The sequence below is a fragment of the Dendropsophus ebraccatus genome, chromosome 5, assembly GCF_027789765.1.
Source record: "Dendropsophus ebraccatus isolate aDenEbr1 chromosome 5, aDenEbr1.pat, whole genome shotgun sequence".
Classification (NCBI taxonomy): Eukaryota; Metazoa; Chordata; class Amphibia; order Anura; family Hylidae; genus Dendropsophus; species Dendropsophus ebraccatus.
In genome coordinates this window covers 135986865-136000241 of record NC_091458.1, presented here as the reverse complement: position 1 = coordinate 136000241, position 13377 = coordinate 135986865, and the positions used below count along the sequence as shown (strand labels likewise).

The 13377-nt window shown below is 44.4% G+C and overlaps 1 protein-coding gene across 2 annotated transcripts in view; it reads left to right on the top strand.

Annotated features, from left to right (window-relative positions):
* The window catches only part of YARS1 (tyrosyl-tRNA synthetase 1), a 32047-nt gene that overhangs the window by 15637 nt on the left and 3033 nt on the right, over positions 1-13377 (top strand). For both annotated transcript variants that reach the window (XM_069971368.1, XM_069971369.1), the window contains exons 7-11: positions 7764-7856; positions 10333-10468; positions 10555-10640; positions 10880-11015; positions 11892-11989. In XM_069971368.1, coding sequence (XP_069827469.1) covers positions 7764-7856; positions 10333-10468; positions 10555-10640; positions 10880-11015; positions 11892-11989 — 549 coding nt within the window. The remainder of the gene's footprint in view (positions 1-7763; positions 7857-10332; positions 10469-10554; positions 10641-10879; positions 11016-11891; positions 11990-13377) is intronic.

The following is a 13377-nucleotide window of genomic DNA, read 5'->3' as shown; positions in this document are numbered from 1 at the left end:
AATTCCTTACCTTGCGTAAGATCTTGTCTTACTGTGTGTGAATTAGCACATACTTGTCTTCTTTGAAGGGCTAAAAACTAGTTTGCTTGCTCGTTGGCTCATCGCCACTGGGCCATTTACATTGGCTGATTATTGGGTAAATGAGCGTTCCTTATTAATGATAATTGGCCCATGTAAAAGAGTTTTAACAGTAGAATGTTAGAATGATAGTACTGGGGTTGAGGTATGTCAGTGATTGGGAACCTTCAGCCCCCCAGCTGTTGCAAAACTACAATTCCCATCATGCTTGGACTGCCAAAGCTTTAGCGCATGGTGTCAATCTATTCCTGAGCACCGGCCGACTGGGGGCAGGCCCGACGGCCCCCAGTGTTGCGATCTCTACTCCTTTCTGTGTTATGGCTCAATTGGTTCAAATGGAGCCACGTCACAGAGGGGAGGGGGTTTCGTCACATTGGGGGCTGGTGGGACCACCCCCAAAGTTTCAAGCCTGAATGGTGCTGGAATAGACTGCCGCTGTGCGCGCGAACCAGGCGGCTGTTCAAAAAAAGGACTTTGCCACCAGCATCCCCATGGCGGCTCCAGTCTATTAAAGGACAACTCCGGCGGGACCCCCCCCCCCCCCCCCAAAAAAAAACACAGACACACAGACACCATACTCGCCATCCCTCCGGGGAAGATCTCCACTCCATTCGCCCGCCGTACGCCTCACCGTCACCTGCGTCCGCCGTCCAGCGATGCCTCTTACTTCCGGGTCCATAGGAGAGAAAAGGCTGCCAGTGCGCTTGCACACCGGCAGCCTTTTCATTGGCTGGAGCGCATCACATGGCTTCCAGCAAGCTCAGCCAATCAGGGCTGAGCAAACTGGAAGCCACGTGATGCGCTCCAGCCAATGGAAAGGCTGCCGGTGCGCATGTGCACCAGCAGCCTTTTCCGTCCCATTCACTTTCAATGAAGACGCCGAGGAGGAAGAAGACCCGGACCGCCCCCCGGCTCTGATGTCGTCGTCACCAGATGCCGCCCAGGAGAAGAGGACCGTGACGATCGTAATAGGTAATGTATACATTCTTTAACTTCCGGGGGGGTGGGTCGGGGGTCGGAAAGTGGGGGAAGGGGGCCAAACCGGGCATTTAACCACATTACAAAGTTATATAACTTTGTAATGTGTGTTAAATAAGCCCAAAATTTTTTCGTGGGAGTTGTCCTTTAATGTAAAAAGCGATTAACCTAGTGGTGCATTCACTTTAAAGTGTCACTGTCGTTATAACTTTCAAAACCTAAATCAACAGGGGATGTAAGCATGTTTGCATTTTACATTTTTTTTTTTTCCTTTTTAGTTCTCATGCTTATACTTGATTGTATCCAGGTCCAGTCTCCTGAAGCTTTTTAGTCTTGTGCTGGTTGAAAAAAGAGACTAAACGAAATAAGTCCTGGTCATCTGTGCTCAAAGAGAAGGCAGTCATGTGGTTGATGGACACATTGAGTCGGGACACTCTGTACTGGCTGGGACTTCATGTGTTTAGTCTTTTTTTTTTTTTTTTTTTTCTAACCAGCACAAAACTAAAAAGCTACCTTCAGGAGACTAGACCTGGATACAAGTAAGTTTAGCTTTGTTTTCGAGCACGAGAACTAAAAAAAAAAAATGTAAGTTGTAAATTTGCTGTATATCACATCTACTGTTGATTTAGATTTTGAAAGTTCTAATGACAGGGACATGAAGGAAACTGATGACTCTTCTCTTGAGCAATTCAGCATAGTTTATTCCAGGACTTCGGCAGCAGAACGGGGATATACACTCACCGGCCACTTTATTAGGTACACCATGCTAGTAACGGGTTGGACCCCCTTTTGCCTTCAGAACTGCCTCAATTCTTCGTGGCATAGATTCAACAAGGTGCTGGAAGCATTCCTCAGAGATTTTGGTCCATACTGACATGATGACATCTCACTGTTGCCGCAGATTTGTCGGCTGCACATCCATGATGCGAATCTCCCGTTCCACCACATCCCAAAGATGCTCTATTGGATTGAGATCTGGTGACTGTGGAGGCCATTTGAGTACAGTGAACTCATTGTCATGTTCAAGAAACCAGTCTGAGATGATTCTAGCTTTATGACATGGCGCATTATCCTGCTGAAAGTAGCCATCAGATGTTGGGTACATTGTGGTCATAAAGGGATGGACATGGTCAGCAACAATACTTAGGTAGGCTGTGGCGTTGCAATGATGCTCAATTGGTACCAAGGGGCCCAAAGAGTGCCAAGAAAATATACCCCACACCATGACACCACCACCACCAGCCTGAACCGTTGATACAAGGCAGGATGGATCCATGCTTTCATGTTGTTGACGCCAAATTCTGACCCTACCATCCGAATGTCGCAGCAGAAATCGAGACTCATCAGACCAGGCAACGTTTTTCCAATCTTCTACTGTCCAATTTCAATGAGCTTGTGCAAATTGTAGCCTCAGTTTCCTGTTCTTAGCTGAAAGGAGTGGCACCCGGTGTGGTCTTCTGCTGCTGTAACCCATCTGCCTCAAAGTTGGACGTACTGTGCGTTCAGAGATGCTCTTCTGCCTACCTTGGTTGTAACGGTTGGCTATTTGAGTCACTGTTGCCTTTCTATCAGCTCGAACCAGTCTGCCCATTCTCCTCTGACCTCTGGCATCAACAAGGCATTTCCGCCCACAGAACTGCCGCTCACTGGATGTTTTTTCTTTTTCGGACCATTCTCTGTAAACCCTAGAGATGGTTGTGCGTGAAAATCCCAGTAGATCAGCAGTTTCTGAAATACTCAGACCAGCCCTTCTGGCACCAACAACCATGCCACGTTCAAAGGCACTCAAATCACCTTTCTTCCCCATACTGATGCAGGAGATTGTCTTGACCATGTCTACATGCCTAAATGCACTGAGTTGCCGCCATGTGATTGGCTGATTAGAAATTAAGTGGTAACGTGCAGTTGGACAGGTGTACGTAATAAAGTGGCCAGTGAGTATACATCAGAGTAACAGGAGCAAGCAGCACAGACAAGCAGGTTGACAGGCTAACTCTTAACATCGGGGCTAGTCTTAGTACCTTTTCCACACAGTATCTAATACACATACATCATTTAGCTATTTCTACCCTACATTTTATAATTATCACTAACTTTTGTTTTTTCTTTATGTTGACATGTTTATGGGCCATAAATTCTTATCATCTTTCCCAAGGTGTCTAGTTGTCTCTATGGTCAGTGACCCGTATCGAGCAACACACATTTAAAGGAGAAGTCCGGCCAAAATTAATTTTTGATATGTTGTTACTTATGAAAAGTTATACAAATTTCTAATGTACATTAATTATGGGAAATGCACATATAGAGCTATTTCCCTTAATTTAGTAGATCAGGAAGTGTTAGAAATATCTCTGAAGAAGTGACGTCACGACCCAGGGTGTAATTCCTATGGAGTGTCCAGCAGGGGGCGCTCTCTATATAGAAGTCTATGGGACTTTATTGTTTCTATGGGTTTCTATGTAATGTAATGTAATGTAGTGTACAGTGCTTTATTGAATGAATACATCTATGGAATACTTTGGGGAGCAAGTGTCCTTGCTCCCCAAAGTATTGCATAAATGTATTCATTCAATACATTCAATACACAGTAAGCCCGCCGATCCGCCGCATTTCCGCCGAATTTCCGCCGCATTCCCGCCGATCCGCCACACGCTGGTCCGCCGCATTCCCGCCGATCCGGACCATATACATTGAACTACAGCTCCCATCATCTGCTTCTAGTATGAACAGGTGATGGGAGCTGTAGCTGGGTAATGGATATGACATGCCGCCGGGCGCAGGGGGGAGCCGCTCAGCACACAGGAGCGCTCCCCCTCCTCCTCCTCCTTCCGTGATAACTTCCGCCTATACCAATGCTGAGTCCCTGCCTGGCCGCCGCTCTCCGCTCTCCCCCCCATACATACCGACTCCCGATGCATCCTGGTGTCCGCGCTGATGCCGGGAGCCGGTATATGTGAGCGGAGAGCGGCGGCCAGGCAGGGACTCAGCATTGGTATAGGCGGAAGTTATCACGGAAGGAGGAGGAGGAGGAGGGGGGAGCGCTCCTGTGTACTGAGCGGCTCCCCCCTGCGCCCGGCGGCATGTGATATCCCTTACCCAACTACAGCTCCCATCACCTGTTCATACTAGAAGCAGATGATGGGAGCTGTAGTTCAATGTATATGGTCCGGATCGGCGGGAATGCGGCGGATCAGCGTGTGGCGGATCGGCGGGAATGCGGCGGAAATGCGGCGGATCGGCGGGCTTACTATGTATTGAATGAATACATTTATGCAATACTTTGGGGAGCAAGGACACTTGCTCCCCAAAGTATTCCATAGATGTATTCATTCAATAAAGCACTGTACACTACATTACATTACATTACATTACATAGAAACCCATAGAAACAATAAAGTCCCGTAGACTTCTATATAGAGAGCGCCCCCTGCTGGACACTCCATAGGAATTACACCCTGGGTCGTGACGTCACTTCTTCAGAGATATTTCTAACACTTCCTGATCTACTAAATTAAGGGAAATAGCTCTATATGTGCATTTCCCATAATTAATGTACATTAGAAATTTGTATAACTTTTCATAAGTAACAACATATCAAAAATTAATTTTGGCCGGACTTCTCCTTTAATTACATTTACATCATGGTTTTCTATAAAAGTTTACTTTTATAGCTAAGGTGGCTAAAAGAGACAGCATGGCTGTTGAGGCCTAAATACAGGCTCTAACAGTACACTTTAAGGCTATGTTAACACTACGTAAAACTACGGCCGTTGTTGCCGATGGCAACAACGGCCGTAGTTTTTGTGCAGCTGAACACAGCCTATTAAGCAATGGGATCCCGGCCGGAGCGTACACACATCGTATACGCTCCGGCCGGGATCTGTGCGGCCCCGCAAATAATTGACAGTGAATTCCGGCCGCAGAAAGACCTGTCAGTTCACACAGTGAAGCGAGCGGCTCCGGACGCTCGCTTCACTGTGTGCTATGGTAAGCTCTGATGCGGGCGCACGGTGATGCGCCTGCATCAGAGCTCTGCAGCCGGAAAGATCAATTGGCCGGTACTTAAGTACCGGCCGAGATGATCCGGCTAGAGACCGGCCGTTCCGTGACCCGGCCGGGGTCACGGGACGGCCGGTCTCATACATAGTGTAAAAATAGCCTAAATGTGTGACCTAAATTTTCTTTTACTGAGTCAGATACTAAAATGTATTCTTTTATTCTAGTCTGCTTCTATTTTCTGACTTTTATTTTTATTTCACCTTGTATACATTGTAATGGGGGCTGCCATCTTGCCTGGGCTGTTCTTAACAGCATTTAGTGACATGCTTTACAGCAAGACTCATAAACATAGACGACAATATACATAGTCTGTCCCCTTGAGATGAATGTGAAACAATGCTGAGCACACTCTGTGACCTTTGAAAAAGTAATTCCACAGGGAGCTGCCATTGTCTTGTATCGATTCTATCTATCTGCTGGTGTCACATGTCGCTGCAATTCTGTACAGGTCACTTTACAGCAGCCTCCTCTTATCACCACAGACACAAGAGGAAGTCTCAGCTTAATTTTAGCCCCAGTAGTGAAAATGAAAACTGCAAGATCTCAGGAATATTTTAAAATATAGATAGAAAATTAGAAAAGAAGTAATCAAAAATTGTAAAAAAAACCCCATAAAAACATTATTCAAACAATAAGTCATTATCTGATGACACATTCCCTTTAAGGACCAGAGACGGTTCTGTGATGTTTTATTTTATCCATGCGACTGAGATAGTTGTTGTTTTTTTTTTTTTTTTCATGACACATTGTACTTTAAAGTGTCACTGTCACTTCAGAAAACTTTTGACATATCATAGAGACAGGTCAAAAGTTTTGATTTGTACAGATCGGTAGATCGGGGAGAAGACACGCTGCAGCATGTTCGTCTCACGGCTCTCTGTCACGGCTTACAATGGAGCTCTATGGAGCCCGACTGATCAGTCCGAATGATAACATGACACAGGGCTGGTAGAGGACCCACTGTAGCGCGTCTTCTCCTGGCTCTAACTCCTGATCGGTACAGGTCTGAAAGCTAAATTTTGGCTGATATCCTTGATTTTCTTGTAAAAAGATGTCCACATTTCCTGAAAAAATAGTAAAATCAGCTGGCAGAGCCTCATCAGCTTCCATAGTCAGGAGATCGGAGGCCTTAGTGAGTGTTGGAAAAATGAATAACCAAAGTAATAACCTTAAATATATTCATAGAATGACTATGCGCTTATGAAACTTAGAAGATTGCGCCCAGCCTGATGGTTGAGCAGCTTATTGATGCAAGAATTGTAATTGATTAATAGACAATAGTTACTGGGAAAGTATGGTATTAGTTAAATGCTTTAAGATGCTTAGATTAGATTGTGAATGGCGCATGTGAGCAGAGAATAAGCCTAGTTGCCCACGGTCTGCTCTCCACGCTTCTAGATAAGAAGCCAATGTCTACTGTTCAGTTTAACCGCATAGATCATGTCTTGTATTTAATGCAAAAGCAAACTGTATTGCTTGTACTTCATCCTGGGTTGAGTTTGGCGTGACTTTGTCAGCAAACAACAAATCGTATCCTCAGATCCAGATCCTCTGTGTCCCATAATTGATAGATTAAATAAATTATCTTCTCACTGAGGCTTGTCACTGTCTCCTGTCACTGAGAGCCACAACAGTGAAAGGAGGGAGATTTCTCTCCCTGTTAACCCTGCTAAATGCTGTGGTAGCACTGACCGCAGCATCTATAGGGTTAACTGACTGGATCGGAGTCCAGTTCTGGTCTTGACAGTTGCAGCTCGTGTCAATCTATCACTGACATCCGGGACCCACTGTGGATGGCACGGGTCAGCTGTTGGCTTGGGTCATCAGAAATTCATCTGGAATTGCATCCATAATACAGCCACATTTTTGTGAACATTTCTGAGAACTTTTGCCCCTTTCATTTGAGAGATTGGTGGGGGTCTGAACACATGTCAAAACTACTGATGTGTCAGAAGTCCAAAACTGCCAGTACATTTTTGTATCTGGACTTTCTTTTTATTGAATATTTTTTTAACTTTCTGGGTAGTAATTGAGGGTCTCTAAATGATTAAATTACAGCAGGGAGGGGAGTCTATCCATACCTGATATCTTAGCTAGCATGCTTAAGCTAAATGTGGCTTCCCAGCCTCTGCAAGTGCCCAGGAGGCAGGATCTTTTAAGAGTCCAGAGCTCTCTGCATTGAAAGCTTTGTCAAAATCAGACTACTCTGTATGCTGAACAGCAATTTTGTCCCTAAGATAGCCGCAGGAGCATGTGACCGTGTCCTCCATAGGCATATACAGGCTCAGTGGTGGCATGGTCACATGCTTCTCCATGTCGGCCATCTTATGGACAGAATCACCACAGAGCAGGACAGCACAGCCTGGAGGAGGGATGCCTGATAGCAGCTCTAAGAGGTACACAGGGAGCTGCTGTGAGTAAGTGCAGTGTATACATATACTAATACCGTACACTGAACTACTATGTTACTATGAAGTGGTCAAACCCCTTTAAGTCTATGGTCTGTATACCGATGTGCATTGCATCTGCATGGTATTTGTGAAGACAGCTGAAAGCTTAATGCTTGGTGAGTGAAAGCAAAATATTCTATTGTGGAATAATGTTGCATAATATTATTAAAGTCTTTTTTTTTTCACCTCTCCATCTAGTACCTTCCAGCTCTTGGTTACACAAAGCGCATCCACATGATGAATCCTATGGTTCCTGGGCTTACAGGTGGCAAGATGAGCTCCTCCGAAGAGGTATTGGTGGGAAACAAACAAAAAGACATCCATTCTTACTTGACCTTGGTGTTAATCCCAGTTGCTGCCAAGGACAGTCTGGTTCTATGCATCTCTGACAGCAAGGCCCCTCAGGGCAGTTATACACTGTAAGGCTATGTTCACACTACGTAAAATAACAGCTGTTGTTTTCAACGGCCGTTATTTTGTGACCGAAACTACGGCCGTAGAATTACGAGCGTACAGGCTGGTCGTGAAACTATGGCCATTGTTTAATTTTGCATCCTAGCATGTTTTTAACCGGGCTGAAACTGGTCATTTACTTTCAATACTGCGCCCAGCCCGAGAAACCACTCAGAAAATTTTTTGCATCAAAATCAAGTTTAATTTGGCAGATATAAGTTTTACGTTCGCGGCCGCATTGAAATCCACGGCCGTTGTTGCAGTATTACCGCACGGAAATAATTGACATGTTCATTTTTCTAGGGGCCATATAAACAACGGCCGTTATCTGATACGTAGTGTGAATTCAACGGCCGTAGTTACATTGCATTGCAGTCATTATAGGGAACCTGAAAACAACGTCCATAGTTTTGCGGCGTGGACAACGGCCGTTATTTTACGTAGTGTGAACATAGCCTAAGCCTGGCACATGGTTCAGAAGAGCTCCTCACACTTAAAGGGGTATTCCACTCTAAAATAACTTTTCATATATTTCTGCCCATGGGCATAACATGGCAAACAGTGAGTTCTTACCTCTCTGCGTTCCCCCATCTTGAGCTCAAGGGTGCCCTGACTACCCCCAGCCTGCCTGTAGCTGCAGAAATAAGTCAAGCCAGTTGTTTTGTTGCAGTTTGCTTAACTCTTACTGAGATTAATGGGCATTGTGTGGACAGCATGGCACCTCAAACTATGCGGTTTCTCTAACTCTTGCCATGGATGTGCAGATGGGAATACCCACTAAAACTAGAAGGTGCTATGAACGCCCACTGTCCTGCACCTAATCTAATGCTTTGGGAGCTGCACACCATGATGGTTTGGCTGGGTAAACATGAACTTAGGTCTCTCTGCTAATTTACGGGCAGCCCGCAGTCATTCATGCTTTTTGACCAACTGATCAATCAGGAGGAAGCAGCATGCAGCCCTGTACAGTGGGTGTACTTGGCTTACACTTTTTGAACCAGTATATCTAAATTAAAGGGAAATTAACAGCAGGTTAGAGGGCACTGCCCTTCTGTTCTGTGTTTAATTAATCTGTATATTGGTGGTTTGGGAAACTGGGGGCACCCCACCTGTGCCTACGCAGGACTGTTCATCTACCGCTGTGCAGTGGCAAAGAGCCAGAGTGAAGTTACTGCTAAGTGCACCATCACTATTCATAAGCTGTAGCTCCACGCCCAGTACACTCTTACCTGCTGGAAACATAGTCTTCTGAATTGCTGTTAGTTTCCCTTTAGCACCAATGCACCTTACAGTTAGGGCCCTATTACATGGGACAGTTATTGGCCGAATAGGCTCTGTGTGTTAGGGCCAAATCATCACTCATCGGTTGCATCTCCCCCATGTAATAGGGCATGTGCAGCAGACGAGTGATGGGTTGTTTGTGCAGTTCTCACCACCCACTGCTCAAACCTTATAATATAGCCAGCTTGGGAAAAATTTTTTAAATTGACATACTTTAGGCTTAGAACATGGTATTGGTATAATCATATTTATGTTTTGTTGCTTGTACCTGCTGTTCTTTACATCCTGTTCTGGTTGAAGGTCCAGAAGAGATCAAATTAAAGGAGAAGTCCGGCAATTTATAAAATCCGGCAGGAGGGAAATTGGTCACTTCTGCCAAAAAGCACTTCTGCCAGAAAGCAGTCCATCAGCCAAGTTGTAACGTGTCAGCAGCGGAGATCCCGCAGTCGGTCCCGCTGCTCACCGTGGTTATGGGGAGAGGTAAGATAGTACTTGTAATCAACTTCCCCCTTGCCAGCTGCTGGATTTTATACATTGCCGGACTCCTCCTTCAAGTGACTTTCAAGGGACAGCATTGTGATATATTTTATGAAGCTTTCGACATGTCGGCTTGTAAGGAAATTGTTTACTTTATTGCTTCACTAGGACCACGGCCACTCCTTGTGTGAACAGAGTTGGAGTCTGTGCCGCATTGACCAGTCCACCTCACATCCCATTAACCAGTCCAACCATTAACCAGTCCACCTCGCATCCCATTAACCAGTCCATCCATTAACCAGTCCACCTCACATCCCATTAACCAGTCCAACCATTAACCTGTCCACCTCACATCCCATTAACCAGTCCATCCATTTACCAGTCCGCCTCACATCCCATTAACCAGTCCAACCATTAACCAGTCCACCTCACATCACATTAACCAGTCCAACCATTAACCAGTCCACCTCACATCACATTAACCAGTGCACCTCACTGTACACTGTTTTACAATTTTGATTTGATGCATCCATAGCTTTTTTTCTTATGATTTTAGGAATCAAAAATTGATCTCTTAGACTCTCCTTCAGATGTGAAGAAGAAGCTAAAGAAAGCCTTTTGTGAGCCAGGAAATATAGAGAATAATGGCATTTTAAGTTTTGTCAAGCACGTCCTGTTCCCTCTAAAGTCGGGTGAGTCGGCGGGTGCTTCCTAAGCAGGATATCTCACTGACCGGCCATGGAGTGCATGCGTCTCATTTGCCTTTGTTTCTTTTTAGAGTTTGTTGTCCTTCGCGATGAGAAGTATGGTGGGAATAAAACCTACACGGACTTTGATGCACTGGAAAAAGACTTTGCTGAACAGGTAAGGAGGCGATTGCAATGTTCTTCTTAGTATTACAAGATGTATTCACACCATGCTGATAATCGCCACCACCGGTGAAATTATAAGGCTGTGTGCACACTCGCATGTGCAGCAGACAAGTGATGGGTTGTTTGTGCAGCCCTCCCCACCCACTGCTCAAGCCTTATAATATAGCGAGCTGTTCAAAATACCGCTATCATTTTTCATTGAAAATAAAACTATATATACAACTTTTGCAGAATGTTCATCCCGGAGATCTGAAAGCCTCGATGGAGAAGGCTCTCAATAAATTGCTGGATCCGATCAGAGAGAAATTCAATTGCCCGGAGTTGAAGAAATTAAGTAATGACGCTTATCCAGATCCCACAAAGCAGAGTGAGTAGTGCTTCCTCTTATGTCAAAACGACGTCTACCATTTCTGTCTGTTATACCATGTCTTTTTGTTTGTGTGTGTGTGTTCCATTACCATCTAGAATCTTAATCTCCATACAACATTTAGCTGCAGTTTTAAAAGGGTACTCTGGAGAAGAAAAAATATTTTTCAAAACAACTGGTGTCAGAAAGGTAGTCTATCGTGCTGTCTGCTGCCACCTCCGTCTGTGACAGGAACTGTTCAAAGCAGGAGAGGTTTTTTAAGGGGATTTGCCACTGCTTTGGACAGTTCCTGACATGGACAGAGGTGGCAGCAGAGAGCACTGTGCCAGACTGGAGAGAATAAACCACTTCCTGCAGGACATAAAGCAGCTGAAAAGTACTGGAAGACTTGAGATTTCTAAATAGTTTACAAATCTATATAACTTTGGTGTTATGCTTCTTGACTCACTTTTTTTTTTTTTAAGATTAGAGCTTTGACAGAATAGGTAACAAACCATTTTAGTATCTCAGCGCTCATTTTTTATTTTTTCAAAGTGGTAAAAAAAAGAGGGGGGAAGGAGGAGAGGCAGAAAGGGTAAGACAGTCAGGAAGGGGTGTTGTGGAATGAGCCTCCGAATAAGCTACCCAATATCACCAGTAACATAGTTAGGTAGTTGTAGACCGCCTAACATACCCCTCAGGTCCTCATTGAGGTACCAGGTGGAGTTATCTATACAGCCTTACAAATGATTGAACGTGTTGTGATTTGAAGTGGGTCAGCAAGAAGGTCTGTTTGGTGTATGCCTCTCCTACCAAATGTACTGCAGAAAATGTCTTCTAGGAACAACCATTCACTTGCTGCTTTTTTTTATTTATTTTTTTATTTTATGTCTACAGAGTCAATACCTAAAGCTCAAAATAAAAGCACTGGCCCGGAGGAGATTATTCCCTCTCTTCTGGATATGCGAGTTGGAAAGGTTCTGACTGTGAGCAGGGTAAGCTTATATGAGACAATGGTAACGATTGTGGGGGTTCCAGCAATCAACAGCTGCTCAGAAATCTGCCATGATTTAAAGGGGTTATCTAGCGCTACAAAACCATGGTCACTTTTCCCCCTCTCTTGTCTCCAGATTGGGTGGGGTTTCAAACTCAGTTCCATTGAAGTAAATGGAGCTTAATTGCAAACCACACCTGAACTGGAGACAAGAGAGGGGGAGAGGTGGTCATGTTTTTGTAGCGCTGGATAACCCCTTTAATCATTGTAAATCACGTGCAGGAGGAGGCTCAATAGACTACAGGAAATGTTTTTTGCACTAAGACTTTCATGCTCTCCACAATCATGTCTATCTTGATGCACAATTGCAAAATTCACTGTAAGGGTGCCTTCACACATACCGTATCGCTGCGTACTTATCGCACAAAACTCGCATGAAAGTAGCTGCATTTTTTTTGGTGTTAAACTCGCCTGTGAAAATCATGTGCAAATCAAAACTCGCGTGTAAAAATTGCACCAAACTCGCATGTACTAATACACATACATTGACTTGATAGCAATCAGTATCACTGTGGATTTATGTGCGAGAAACTCGCAGCGATAAATACGCAGCGATACGGTACGTGTGAAGGCACCCTAAAAAGAAAAAAAAATTGTGCCGCAATTTTGCTGCATAAATGGTGATATTATACTCTTGATATTGGTAATTGCATTGTAATAAAAGACATTTTGCTGCAATTTCTTAAAATTTAAAGCCGTGTTCACACATTTGCAGTTTTTGTTGCATTTCTCTGTTTACATAATTAAATATATTTAATTGATTATGTGGGCTCTGCAATTTTGCTTGGGCTTTGCCATGTGGTTAGCACTGCCAGGCTTTAGGGTCCATTTACACAGAAAGATTATCTGACTGATTATCTGCCAAAGATTTGAAGCCAAAGCCAGAAACAGACTATAAATGGAGATCAGGTCATAGAGAAAAGCCTGAGATCTAAGGGCAGTGACTGAGAAACTGAACAGAACGATGTATCGCTGATAGAGATGAGCGAACCTGGAGCATGCTCGAGTCGATCCGAACACGAACTTTCGGCATTTGATTAGCGGTGGCTGCTGAACTTAAATATAAAACCCTAAGGCTATATGGAAATCATGGATATAGTCATTGGCTGTATCCATGTTTTCCAGACAACCTTAGAGCTTTATCCAAGTTCAGCAGCCACCGCTAATCAAATACCGAACGTTCGGGTTCGGATGGACTCGAACCCGAACCCGGTTTGCTCATCTCTAATCGCTGACATCCTTCTGTTCTGTAAATATTCTCCTGAATAGCAAGGACTCTCCTTGTCTTCCCCATTATGTGTGTGCTTAGTATAGTGCTCAATATTCATA